Source organism: Ciona robusta, chromosome 6 (assembly GCF_009617815.1).
Source record: "Ciona robusta chromosome 6, ASM961781v2".
In the NCBI taxonomy this organism is placed as follows: domain Eukaryota; kingdom Metazoa; phylum Chordata; class Ascidiacea; order Phlebobranchia; family Cionidae; genus Ciona; species Ciona robusta.
Genome location: NC_143240.1, coordinates 1,565,483 through 1,580,775, shown reverse-complemented (window position 1 = coordinate 1,580,775; position 15,293 = coordinate 1,565,483). Strand labels below are relative to the sequence as shown.

General features: G+C 31.5%; 1 protein-coding gene across 2 annotated transcripts; it reads right to left on the bottom strand.

Moving 5' to 3' along the window:
- Window positions 1-3,826: 3,826 nt before the first annotated feature.
- Window positions 3,827-14,625, bottom strand: LOC149734777 (uncharacterized). 2 transcript variants are annotated; one of them, XM_089879959.1, is made up of 14 exons: window positions 14,341-14,625; window positions 14,117-14,261; window positions 13,547-13,668; window positions 12,854-12,983; window positions 10,416-10,482; window positions 9,570-10,215; window positions 9,054-9,154; window positions 8,602-8,765; window positions 7,784-7,991; window positions 7,008-7,118; window positions 6,488-6,644; window positions 5,367-5,512; window positions 4,700-4,795; window positions 3,827-4,358 (listed from the first exon to the last, which is right to left on the bottom strand). In XM_089879959.1, the coding sequence occupies exons 1-14, from the start codon at window positions 14,369-14,371 to the stop codon at window positions 4,188-4,190; spliced, it is 2,295 nt and encodes a 764-aa protein (XP_089736085.1). In that variant the 5' UTR covers window positions 14,372-14,625; the 3' UTR covers window positions 3,827-4,187. The 2 variants fall into 2 exon arrangements, with proteins under 2 accessions (XP_089736085.1, XP_089736086.1); XM_089879960.1 differs by lacking the exon at window positions 14,117-14,261 and having other exon boundaries at window positions 14,341-14,580.
- Window positions 14,626-15,293: the final 668 nt, after the last annotated feature.

The following is a 15,293-nucleotide window of genomic DNA, read 5'->3' as shown; positions in this document are numbered from 1 at the left end:
TAGTATAGTTTGGGATATATATGAGTATAATTTGGAATATATATGTATACTTTGGGATATATGAGCATAGTTTGGGATATATATTAGTATAATTTTGGTTATATAAGTAAATTTTGGAATATATATTAGTAAAGTTTGGGATATATTAGTATAGTTTGGGATATATATTAGTATAATTTGGAATATATATGTATACTTTGGGATATATGAGCATAGTTTGGGATATATATTAGTATAATTTTGGTTATATAAGTAAATTTTGGAATATATATTAGTAAAGTTTGGGATATATTAGTATAGTTTGGGATATATATTAGTATAATTTGGAATATATATGTATACTTTGGGATATATGTGTATAGTTTGGGATATATATTAGTATAGTTTGGGATATATATTAGTATACTTTGGGATATATTAGTATAGTTTGTGATATATATTAGTATAATTTGGGATATATAAGTACAATTTGGGATATATATTAGTATAGTTTGGGATATATTAGTATAGTTTGGGATATATATTAGTATAATTTGGGTTGTATAAGTATATTTTGGGATATATATTAGTATAGTTTGGGATATATTAGTATAGTTTGGGATATATAAATATAATTTGGGTTATATAAGTATAGTTTGGGATATATATTAGTATAATTTGGGTTATATAAGTATACTTTGGGATATATATTAGTATAGTTTGGGATGTATTAGTATAGTTTGGGATATATTAGTATAGTTTGGGATATATTAGTATAGTTTGGGATATATTAGTATAGTTTGGGATATATTAGTATAGTTTGGGATATATATTAGTATAATTTGGGTTATATAAGTATACTTTGGGATATATATTAGTATAGTTTGGGATGTATTAGTATATTTTGGGATATATATTAGTATAGTTTGGGATATATTAGTATAATTTGGGATATATAAATATAATTTGGGTTATATAAGTATATTTTGAGATATATATTAGTATAGTTTGGGATATATTAGTATAGTTTGCGATATATATTAGTATAATTTGGGTTATATATTAGTATAGTTTGGGATATATTAGTATAGTTTGGGATATATATTAGTATAGTTTGGAATATATATGTATACTTTGGGATATATGAGCATAGTTTGGGATATATTGGTATAGTTTGGGGTATATATTAGTATGGTTTGGGATATATTAGTATAGTTTGGGATATATATTAGTATAATTTGGGATATATAAGTACAATTTGGGATATTTATTAGTATAGTTTGGGATATATGAGTATAGTTTGGGATATATATTAGTATAATTTGGGATATATATTAGTATAGTTTGGGATATATTAGTATAGTTTGGGATATATATTAGTATAGTTTGGAATATATATGTATACTTTGGGATATATGAGCATAGTTTGGGATATATTGGAATAGTTTGGGATATATATTAGTATAATTTGGGATATATTAGTATAGTTTGGGATATATATTAGTATAGTTTGGGATATATGAGTATAGTTTGGGATATATATTAGTATAGTTTGGGATATATATTAGTATAATTTGGGATATATTAGTATAGTTTGGGATATATATTAGTATAGTTTGGGATATATTAGTATAGTTTGGGATATATATTAGTATAATTTGAGATATATATTAGTATAATTTGGGTTATATAAGTATATTTTGGGATATATATTAGTATAATTTGGGTTATATAAGTATATTTTGGGATATATATTAGTATAGTTTGGGATATATTAGTATAGTTTGGGAAATATTAGTATAGTTTGGGATATATATTAGTATAATTTGGGATATATTAGTATAGTTTGGGATATATATAAGTATAGTTTGGTATATATATTTTTAAATAGTATATTCATATATATCTTGAACAATGTACATATGCCAAACTAAACTCATATAAACTACACTAATATATCCCAAAGTATACTAATATATATCCCAAAGTATACTAATATATCCCAAATTATACTAATATATATCCAAAACTATACACATATATCCCAAACTATACTAATATATATCCCAAACTATACATATATATCACAAATTATACTAATATACATCCCAGACTATACTCATATATCCCAAACTATACTAATATACATCCCAAACTATACTAATATATATCCCAAACTATGCTAATATATATCACAAATTATACTAATATATATCCCAAACTATACTCATATATCCCAAACTATACTAATATATATCCCAAACTATACATATATATCCCAAACTATACTAATATATATCCCAAACTATACCTATTTATCCCAAATTATACCTATATATCACAAACTATACTAATATATCCCAAACTATACATATATATCACAAATTATACTAATATATATCCCAAACTATACTCATATATCCCAAACTATACTAATATATATCCCAAACTATACTCCTATATCCCAAACTATACTAATATTTCCCGAACTATACTAATATATATCCCAAACTATACTCATATATCCCAAACTATACTAATATATCCCAAACTATACTAATATATATCCCAAACTATACTTATATATCCCAAACTATACTAATATATATCCCAAACTATACATATATATCACAAATTATACTAATATATATCCCAAACTATACTCATATATCCCAAACTATACTAATATATATCCCAAACTATACACATATATCCCAAATTATACCAATATATATCCCAAACTATACATATATATCACAAATTATACTAATATATATCCCAAACTATACTCATATATCCCAAACTATACTAATATATATCCCAAACTATACATATATATCACAAATTATATACATGAGGAAAAAATAAGTTCCATTCAACAAGTCATATACACAATACAGAGTAACAAATTTATTTGTCATGGAAAAAATGAATGATTAAAAACAGTAAGCACCTACAGTATCTACTGCAAAACTTGATTTTAAAGTGCAGGAATAAAATATACAAAAGTTAAAAAGATAAAACTACAGTGTCAAATTAAAATAAGTGAAAATATAAATGTAACACTTTTTACTGCTACACAAAAATATATGATATTTTAATATTTCAAAATAAAATATGGCAATTCAAAGCTGGTATAATAATCTGTTTTTATTTTTTAACTATTATTTCCAGCTCTATATTGCAGTAAAACTATAATATTCATACAGTTGTAATGGTATAGTAGGGTGGGGAAAGATAGGACACATTTAGCACATAATATTTAAATATCCTGATCGTGTTTTAAACAGTTAACAACGGTCTATGGGAGTCGTGAGGATACGGTTTTATTATTTTTTGAATGTTCTTCGTTTACTACCAAATAGGCCGAGATTCCGAGAAAATGGAATAAAAAAGTGCTCCATCTTCCCCACCCTACTATATATATAATAACAATGTATTCAGTAGAAAAATCTCGGTTATAATTGATGGAAGAAAATTGATTAGACAGTGCCTACACAGTACAGTATCAAGAAAATAATAAAAAAAAAACTACAAATTTAAACAAGTGCTTTTGCAACCAGGATTCCAGGAATAAAACATTTTCCAAGAAATGTTCCGGATAAAATGTAAAGTACGATGGGGAAGATGGGACAAGATGGGACACTTCATTATATTTTCTCGACCCAAGTGATAGTAACCAAAGAAAATTTAAAGAAATAAAACTGTAACATGATAACTTTCATAGACTGTTGTTAATTGTTTAAATCACGATTAGGATATTTGGATATTATGTTCTAAAGGTGTCTCGTCTTTCCCCACCCTACTAGTCATAGATTTTATTGAATTAATTTTTTTCTCTGCCAAGTGGCAGGCTTTAACATATTTTGCGAGGGTATTCGTTTTTGGAAAATTTTAACAGTAGTTTTTGATATAAATAGAATTTTAACAGTGGCTTTTAAAAAACATAATTTTTAGGATCAAGGGCTTAAAAATTTGCCAGTTTTTATAATTTTTAATACACAATCTAATTGTAAATACACATATAATATGTACCACACAATTGCAAATCAAAACCTTTAAACAGAACAATTTTAGGAGAAAAAATGAAAATATTATTAATCAATTTTACCCCACAATTTAGTCCTACCCTATGATGTAAAAACCACTGTCAAAAAAAAAAAAAAAATAGCAAAATTTTCAGAATTTTTTTGTCTTTAAACATGAATTTAAAAAAGTAATGCAGCTCTAATGCGAGATTGAGTTGCTGAAACTTGTTTTCGAGCTTCTTTTACTTGCTGTATGGTCCCCACCATCCTAGCTTTGCTCTGTGCAAGACTGGATAATATACGACGTACAGTAGATTGCGAAAATCCCGCTGCTACTGCCATTTCCCATGCCTGGATATTGGAAAGATATACTTAATGATAATACCAATTTTTTTGTATTATTTTATGGGTTTATAACATGTGTGTGTTATCTTATGAGAGAGATACATTTGGTGTGTTTATACACCTAATGCTCACTATATTTATAACTTTATTTTATCTATTTAGTTAGTACTAGTAGTATACAACATCTGGAGATAACAGTAAACCATCAGTCGTTCTTATAACTAAGTTTAATGTGATTAAACATGAACAAAACATAGGCAAAAATTTGAAAAAAAAATTGGACAAAACATGGACGAAAATTTGAACAAAATCTGGACAAAACATAGACAATAATATATAAGTTCTACCTTTTCTTCTTTATTTGCAACTTGTTTGCACAACTGGGTTAAAACTTGTTCAATTTCATCGGCAGTTTGTGTGACTGCACCACAAGATTTGTGTACCTGTTACAAAATAAAAATTAAAAAAACGTAATGTAAAAAATTGTTCCATCTTCAAAGACCTCAATTATTAAAAACTATAGTAGGGTGGGGTAGTGCGACACCTTTAGCACATAAAATCCTAATATTCTGATCCTGTTTTAAACAATTAACAACAGTCTATGGAATCATAGGAATACCGTTTTATAATTCTTTGAATGTTCTTTGTTTATTACCAAATGGAAAAATAGAATAAAAAAGTCCCATCTTCCCCCACCCTACTATATTATATTAAAATTTGTAGTTGTAATATACATTAGTTTTAGGCCACAGTTGGCTTATTTTATTCTTACGAGACAGGGCAACAACAGTAGTTATAACATGGATGTTCTGTATCATAAACCTCATGCTTGCTTATATTATTTATATTTTAGCTTAGTGGGTGACTATTTTTTGAACAACTTAATGCATGGCTAAGAATTTAGACAACCCATAAGTTACCACTGGGTTGGAGCAATTGCCATTAAGCGTCTTGCCCAATGACACATACACCAACAATAGCAGCTGCGAGCTTTGAACCCATTACCCTTTTTACCTTAGTTTTATAGACTTCCAATACTGCTCTGACTGGTTCAGATACAGGTGTCAGATCAGTAGATGTTGTGTTAACATATTCATGGTTGCCATCTACTACTAGAAGATCTATAAAGCCATCTAACTCCTCAGAAACAAGAGAATAGTCTGTGAAAAGGCAATGAAAAAATTGGTATAAATATAAATGTAACTTGCTTTATCCTCGCATGGCCGGAAACGACAGTCGTTAAAAAAAAGGGTTTTCTGTTTCATACACCTTGTGCTTAATAATAATTACGCACAAATTACATATTTGCTACCATTGTGGGCGTATGTGTCTTTGGTAAGACAGTTAACGGCAATTGCTCCAACCCAGTGGTCACTAATGGGTTGTCCAAATTATCAGCCACACATAAAAAAAATGAAAAAATCCACCAAAAAAAATCAATCACCCACAAAAAATTAATCACCCACAAAGTAAATACAAATTTTACAGCAAAAACTGCCACAATTAGTTTACACAAGCATTGCCTTATCCTTTAACATACGTGGTAACTCGTAAGCTGGAACGAGGTGTATGAAACAGAGCACTAATATTTTGTAGCTAAGACAAATCGTTAAGCTGACATTGGAGTTATAAAATATTTGATTTAAAGTTACGAAATACGTCATACTTGTTACCACATATGCTGTAAATCAATGACTATGTACATAAAGTTATCTAATGTGTGTAACTATAACACCGCTGGTTCAAGTTTGTGACTTTAACAGCGATTGTTGAGTTTTAATGCATGATATAATATGAGTGTCATACACCATGTGTGTCTGCTGTATAAGACACTCATGTTATAACTTAACAGTGAGCATGAGGTGTATGGATATACCATGTGTGTCTGATGTATAAGACACCCATGTTATAACTCAACAGTGAGCATGAGGTGTATGAATACACCATGTGTGTCTGGTGTATAAGAAGACACCCATGTTATAACTCAACAGTGAGCAAGAGGTGTACGAATACACCATTTCTGTCTGGTGTATAAAAAATTAAAAATACACCGTTGTTATAACTTAACAGTGAGCATGATGTATATAAACATACAAAACAATAATACATTTAAAAAAAAACACAAAAAAACTTACGTTTTCCTACAGTAGTATCATGTAGTAATAAACGTGCTTTGACATTTGTTTTTTCTATAGCTCCACCTAGAGGAGAGGCAACTGCCTCTTTAAGAGCAGAAATACACTCTTCAATGCTGATCCGACTACTGCCTGTTAAGTTCTTCTTATAGCAAGCCTAAATTTTGAAGAAAACTTGTAAAAATTTTTTTTTGGGGGGGTAATTATAAGAATTGTAAAATAAATTTTTACGAGAAAATTTAAAAAAAATGATTTTTTTTTAAGAGTTGTAGGTAAACAGTCATATGATTCTGTAAATTTTTTTGTTTACTACCAAATGTGACGATAAATGAGAATGAAAATGTAGGTCATTTTACCCCAACTTACTATACTGAAAATCAAGTCTCAATTTGGGGAGGGGGATTATAAGAACTGCAAAATCTTTTTTTGAAAAAAAAATTGTAAAAAAAAAATAACAAAATTTTTAAGAAAATTCTTAATTAGACCAAACCGTCAAAAATTCGCACAAAAATAAACTTACTCTTTTAAAATCATGAATAGCTTCTCTATAAGCTGATGTTAACGCATCTGCATCATGAAGAGCTGGATTACACCTTCGTATGACTTCATCTATCTCTATAATCCCAACTTCCTATAATATATAGTAGGGTGGGGTAAGATGGGACACATTAGCGCATAATATTTAAATGTGCTGATCGTGTTTTAAACAATAAACGACGGTCTATGGAGGTCGTGACCGTCAGGATACAGTTTTAAAATTCCTAGAATGTTCTTTGTTTACTACCAAATGGGACGAGAAAATAGAATGAACAGGTGTCCTGTCTTCCCCCACCCTACTATATTATACTTTATAAAATTCATGCTACACACACTATAATACACAGTTTATAAATTTGACTTTTTATCTGGCTTGTGGTGCACTTGTTGCCGCTACCATTGTGGGCGTATGTGTCTTTGGGCAAGACACTTTACAGCAATTGCTCCAACCCAGTGACCACTAATAGGTTGTCTAAATTATCAGCCATACATAAAAACAAAAAATCTCCCGAAAAATATTCACCCACAAAGTAATATATACTTTGTAACTTGAAGCTGGCACAAGGTGTATGAACACCCTTGTTATAACGACTGCTGTTTCTGGCCACGCAAGGATAAGCATGTTACATTCATTCATACGCATAGATATGACTATATATTAGGGTAATGGGTCAAATTTTTGCCTGAATTCTGGACCCTTTGACAATGACCTCACCCATATAGAATACAATAGTTTGAAAACTTTTGCAATAGACTAACCTGCAGTTGCTCAAACTCCTGTCCTGGAATTTGTTTCGCAGATTTTTTTGTTCTTTTTCTCACACTGATATGAGATTTCATTGAAATTTCGTCCGTTTTTCGTTTTCGGTCAGGGGCACTTTTCAAGGTTTTTACCATTAGGTGGCGAACAAGAGATTGTATGGCCTCATGCACGCCACCGTTGGGGTCCTTGGCAGAAACTGGAATTCTAAAAAAAATATAAAGTGTTACACAAAAAACATATATAAAAAACACATATATATATATATAGATGTTTTAATAGGACAATAAAAGTTTCTAGTAGGGTGGGTAAGATGGAACACCTTTTAATTCGATTTTCTCGTCACATTCGGTGGTAATCAAAAAACATTTAAAGAATTATAAAACCGTATCACGACTCCTATAGAAAATTTGTTAATTGTTTAAAACACGATCAGGATATTTGGATATTATGTGCTAAAGGTGTCTCATCTTCCCCCACCCTACTGTAGACAAAAAACTTTAATATTTTTAGTAAAAAAAATACTTTTTTCTCTTTTTAAACATAGTTTTCTTGAGCACATACACCAATATGCTCTGACAATGTATGTTATATCCCAATCTATACACCATACATGGTCGAATTTTGACTCTTCTTAACAGCAAAACCAGTATATATATAATATTATAACAAACAAAAAAACATATTTTTTTTAATTAGCTTTTTAAATTATCCTATAGCAACAATATTTTTTTTTTTTTTTTTTTTTTTTTACCTGTTCATAGACTTATGCTCATTGTCGAGTTTTTTAAACATTAAAACAAAAACTTTTACTCACCCTGATACGAAACCGCTATCCTCTGCAGCTTGCTCTAACATATCCACACACGGTGGCAGTGTCGAGCACGTAGCAACGCTTATAATAGACCCTTCGATATTTGGTTCCTGTATATTGGTGTGTGCTGCTGGGGGTTTGGGTTTTGTCAAAGTTTCATTGGAAATCTAAAAACAATTACAGATTTTTTTTTTGGTATAATATTTTTCCTAAATTAAAATATAATATATATATATAGTAGGCTGAATAAGATGGGACACCTTTTTATTCGATTTTCTCGTCACATTTGGTAGTAAACAAAGAACATTCAAAGAATTATAAAACCGTATCCTCACGACTCCTATATAATGTTGTTAATTGCTCAAAACATGATCAGGATATTTGGAAATTTCTTGTTAAAGGGGTTCCATTTTCCCCCACCCTACTACATTATATATATTATACCAATAACTTACATTTGAACCACCATTGTGAAGGTGGTCTTTATTTTCCAAATCTTTCGGAAATAATTTCTGAAGTTTCTTTTGCGTTGAATGAACTAGTTCATCTTGTGCATCTAATGGAGAAAAAATTAGGCTTTTTTACTTTAACCTAAAGATAACAGGTAATAGTTACAGAATGTAATGTATGCGAGTTTTTTATGGGTAACGACAGTCATTATTACACTGGTGTTGTTTCGTACACCCCATGCTCGCTTACGAGTTTCCATGTATGTAACTTTATTTGGCGCTTGTTTTTATTTTCTTTAAGATAACTTGGACAACCCATTAGTGACCACTGGGTGGGAGCAATGACCGTTAAGTGTCTTGCTCAAAAGCACATACCCTGAATGGTAGCAACTTCAAGCTTAGAGGCAATATATTTTACACTATTAACCCTAAAAGGTAGTGGAAAATTTTAGAAAATTAAAAGGGATCACTACAAAAAAAGTTTGCAAAAATCCCAACCTTGTACATATATATAAAATATACCTTTTTCATTATGATTTTCTCCCGATAATTCATGATCATCCTTCATGATCACATCACTTTCATGAGTATCATCTATCATATGATTAGTATCATCTTCATGGTTGATAATTTTCTCCTTTTCACCATTTTCGTGAGTTTCATTAATGTGATTTTCATTTTGGTTTTTATCATTTTCATCTGATTTTTCATGAATTTTATCTCGATCTTCAGTAAGTTCATGATCTTTATCATGATCTTCACTAATTTTATGATTTTTACCCTCAGCTTCATGAGTTTCATCATGTTTGTCCCCATTTTCATTAGATATTTCATGTTCATCACGTGATTTCTCATTCACAATATCATGATCCATGATTACTTTATCACCATTATGAATATCATCATCTTCATGATTCTCTACAGTCTTACCCTCATTTTCATGACTTTCAACTATCATATGATCGCTTTCATCATGAATATCACCATTTTGATTCACGTGATTTTTCATATCATCATTTTCATCACTAATGTTTATTTGAGGGGGCACTGGATCTGTTGAAATTTGTTGATACGTTGAATTGTTGTTGTTGTTGTTGTTGTGGCTGAATGTAACTTTAGAAGCAAGCCCATCTGATGCTATATGTTCATGCACAAAACGTCTTTTCGCCTAAAAAAAGTGTAAAAAGAATGAATGAAATTGATTTCGTCTCTTCGGTCACAATAACGAAGAACATGAGAGTTGACAAAGCAAAAAGACGGGTAGTAACGGTAAAACAACAGTTGTTAAAACACGCTTATTGATAAAAAAGAACGAATGTTTTTGATAAAAGGCAAAATTGGTCGAAATAAGTTTTTAATTAAACTTACAACATCAAATTTATTGCCAAGTAGTAGCACGGGTATTGATCCAGCTTTAGGCTTTAGGTTTTCAACCCTAAAAAAATAAAATATTGTAAAATATTTTTGTTGGTACAAAAAAACTAAGAAAAAAAAAACACTGAAATTGCAAAAAAAAAATAGTTTTGTACAATTTTTTTTATATAGAAGTAAAAAAGTAAATATATAATATATATATATATTAAATTTATGTAATCACCCATTACCATTACCTTCAAAAGGTTAAGAATCATAAATTAAAACAAAAAACTACAGAACAATTTGTATAAGTTTTGCATAAAAATCTATGAAAAAAAAAATTCACAAGGTTAAGAAATACATTAATAAAAACATAAAAAAAACAATTTACAACTTTTTTATCAAAAAAGGTTCAGTATGATAACGGTAAAAAAATTCTAATTTCTAGGAAGGCTAAAAGCTAAAGCCATTTTCATACGATAGCAGGTTTCATAGCCATGTAATATTACATTTAATCACCGCCAGATCAAATAATTAAAGTGTGCTGAGACCAAACAAAGCAAAGGGCATACTGTTTGCTTAGGGAGGCATGCCTAAGTGAAGACAGAACCTCAATTCTTATCTAACAAAAGCTACTATGACCTTATACAACCTAGACAAGACACCACCAAGTATTTCGTCAGCGCTAATCCGTCAGTATTTGCGTAAGGTAGGCAAGCACGTTTGCGGTCACAAAACAGTCAAAAATGAACCACAGGTCCTAATTCATCATTTTAACTGTTCAATTTATTCTTTTGTTTGGGATTTCAGCGGAAAAGTTTTCTAAGAATTTAGTTAATGGGATTTTAAACTGCCTTTTTATAATCTGTTAAGGGTATACAGTGTTTTGTTGGCTGTATATACTAGTTATTGCGCATTCAAATATATATATATAATGCTTGAATAATGTGAAATCCACCACAATTAAAATGCTGTTTAAAATTCTAACATGGAATTCCATTAAACTGCCAGAAATAATTTTTATTGGCAAATTTCTAATATTGCCAAACTTTAAGTCCCAATGTCAACTTTTAAGGTTAAGTAAAAATAATTACATACCATTATACGCATTAAGTTTTATTTAGGTGTTAACGAGCTGACATTGCTAAAAAACGCAGTTTCACTCTTAGTTGTAAAACATAGGAAACCTCATTGATTAATGTGGTGAATGCAATGTATTTTGGCTCTGCTTGATTCTAAAGACACCTAACAGCAGGGTAAAAACTGGGGTGATATTGCTAAAACGCAGTTCCACTCAAAGTTGTTAAACATAGGAAACCTCATTGATTAATGAGGTGAATGCAATGTACTTTGGCTCTGCTTGTTTTTATAGACACCTAACAGCAGGGTAAAAACTGGGGTGACATTGCTAAAACGCAGTTCCACTCAAAGTTGTTAAACATAGGAAACCTCATTGATTAATGTGGTGAATGCAATGTACTTTGGCTCTGCTTGTTTTTATAGACACCTAACAGCAGGGTAAAAACTGGGGTGACATTGCTAAAACGCAGTTCCACGCATAGTTGTTAAACATAGGGAACCTCATTGATTAATGTGGCGAACACAATGTATTTTGGCTCTGCTTGATTTTAAAGACACCTAACAGCAGGGTAAAAACTGGGGTGACATTGCTAAAACGCAGTTCCACGCATAGTTGTTAAACACAGAGAACCTCATTGATTAATGTGGTGGATGCAATATACTTTGGCTCTGCTTGTTTGTATAGACACCTAACAGCAGGGTAAAAACTGGGGTAACATTGTTAAAATGCAGTTCTATGCATAGCTATCGAACATAAGGAACTTCATTGGCTTTGTATACATACTTAACAGCAAAGTAAAATTTCTTTCAGGTATAAACTTTGGGTACTAAAACAAATGATGTCACTTTTGTTTTAAAAGTTAGGGTCACATGTCATTCCAAGATACCCTTACTGTTACCCATAGAATATCATTATCATATTACTTCTATTATTCCATTCTATATGGGTGAGGTCCTGCAGCGTGGCCCGCCATGGGTCCTAGGATGAAGGCCAGGATTGGCCCATTACCTTAACACCCAGGGGCTACTGCATAGACCTTCCCAGTTTAAGGAGCTTGTCACTTCCCCGGGGGTAGGCGAGAAGGACTTTAATGGTAATGAATGAGAGATTTTTCCCTGACAGCTCGGTCAAGGTTAGATGCTCCCGTTTGCATATACTGGGCATCAGTGGCGCAGCCAGGGGGGTTTCGGGGGCCCCCCCCTTTTAAAACAAACAAAAAAAAATTCAAAAAAAAAGTTTTTGAAAAATGTTTTGATTAAACCCCCCCTCCCTTATTTTTTTCTGGCTGCGCCACTGCTCGGCATGTTCCAACATATTGAAAGGGTGTATCATTATCTCCCAGAATAAAAAAAATAATCATTTTACTTGCCCTGTTCCATTTACTTCTGGTGTCAACATGGGTCCAACACTTGGTTTTGTATGTCGTATGTTAGCTATAACTTCTTGTTTCCACTGAGTTGCAAGCTCTAGCATATCGTCATCGCATACATCCACCACAACTAAAAAGTGAATGAATGTAACTTTTTTTATACTCGTGAGGCAGGAAAAGGATACTTGTAAAACATAGCTGTTATGTTTTTTGTGTTTTATACAGCTTGTGCCCACTCATGAGTTACCACAAGTGTGTTCTGTTTCATACAACTTGTGCCTGCTTACAAGTTACCATGTGTGTAACCTTTTGGTGATTGTAACTTTTTGGTGATTTTAGACAACCAATTAGTGACCACTGGGTTGGAGCAAATACCGTTGAGTGCCCAAAGACACATACACTGACACTGGTAGCAGCGACAAGCCTTGAACCGGTAACCTTTCGGTTAGAAGCAGACACGACAACCACTGTGCCACGACGTTGGACTAAATTATTTCAAAAAATATAAAAATGTTTGATTTGTTTCTTGGTCATGGTAACGAAAATCGTAAGTTTACAAAAAGTAAAAAGATAGGTAGTACTAAAAAATTGACATAAAACAGAAACACATATATATATAAAATAAAAGTATTTATAAAACTTTTTCAATAAAAGGCATGACCGTTACACTATGAAAATTTTCAAACAAGTTACCTATTACAGCATCTGTATCCAAGTAATAATTTTTTCGAACTTCAAGGGTGTCTGATGTTGGTATGTCCCATAACTCAACGGTTACAATTCTTTGGTCTGGAACGCTTAACTTTCGAACAACACTGGAAGAAAAATCAAAGTATGGAATAATTGCATTATATAAAGTAAAAAAACTGAATGAATGTAACTTACTTTATCCTTGCGTGGCTCGAAAATGACAGGCGTTATAACACGTGTGTTCTGTTTCAAACACCTCATGCCAGCTTACGAGTTACCATGTATGTAACTTTGTGGGTGATTTTTTATTTGTTTATTTAAATTGACTGATCATTTGGACAACCCATTAGTGACCACTGGGTTGGAGAAATTACAGTTAAGTATCTTGCCCAAGGACACATACGCCCACAATGGCAGCAGTGACAAGCCTTGAATCCATTACCTCTGGGTTGGAGGCAGGCATGCTATTTAACTGTGCTTCGGCGCCGGACTAATTTTAAACCATCATACCTGCCTGCCCTGTATTATAAAAAGTTTGGTGCCCCATGAAATTAGTAAAACACAAAAAAATACCTTCCTATATTTAGTAATTTAGTTGGTGAATAGTTTTGAGGAAATGTATTTTTTGTGTAGCGTTCAATAATTGAAGATTTTCCAACCCCAGGGTCTCCAATAACCAACAATTTGTATTTGACCACTGATACTTCGGCAGTTTTCACTAAAAATTACAAAAAAAATAAAACTTATATCAAAAAAATTAAGAAATTATAAACAGTATTGAAAATGCCAATACGTACCTGCCGTTATAGACATACACCCGTTTCCCATTGTAATATCTGCTACAGCTAAGTCAGTATAATAGTTTCTGCAACTTGCATTTCAGCTATCTCCTATGCGGAGTTCAATATTTCTGAATTAATGTGCAAACAAATGACACGAGATTGCTGTAAATACCGTTGTTGGGGACGCCAGTGCACGTATGGCGCTTTATGGGCGCGCGGTGCAGCTATAAAAGCTTTTCGTCGATGTTCCTGTGCACGATGTGCAACCTTGGCTTTTACCTTTAAAAATTGGTCACAATGTATAAAAGTAACTTGCTTTACCAATCAAAGCATAGTTTTTTAATTTTACTTACGGCGCCGTGGCAAAAATAAATGAAAGGTGGCCCATCTTCCCCCACTTTACTATACTATTATAGAAGGTTAGGGTAAGAAAGCGAAAGCCCATATTTTTATACCTTTTTATAGTCTTTTTGGCAGTAAATAATATTTACAGATTATATACCAGTATCCTGACGACTCTGAAAGACCGTATTGTCAATTGTTGAAAACACGATGGGAATTATTGGAACAATATGTAGGCTACTAGTCGAACATAAGACAAGTTGTATTTATTCTGTTGCAAAAAAAACAAACCCCGATGTTATTAAGGGCGTATGTATCATAGGGCAAGTCATTTAATGGCAATTGTTCCAACCAAGTGGTCACTAATGGGCTGTCACACGTTAAACCCCAGTCTACATTTCAGTTCCATATATTTTGTATGTGGCATTTTGTCTCGGAAATTTTGTACCCGACATTTCGTCTCGGAAATTTTGTTTCTGACATTTTGTCTCGAACAGGACAACTTCCATCCGGAGGTTTTGTCCCAGACAATTTTGTCTCAAACTACTTTATGAATAAAAATTTATTGATTAAATTGATACAGAGCATATAGATGTGAAAAAGCACTATACAAATTACACATACAG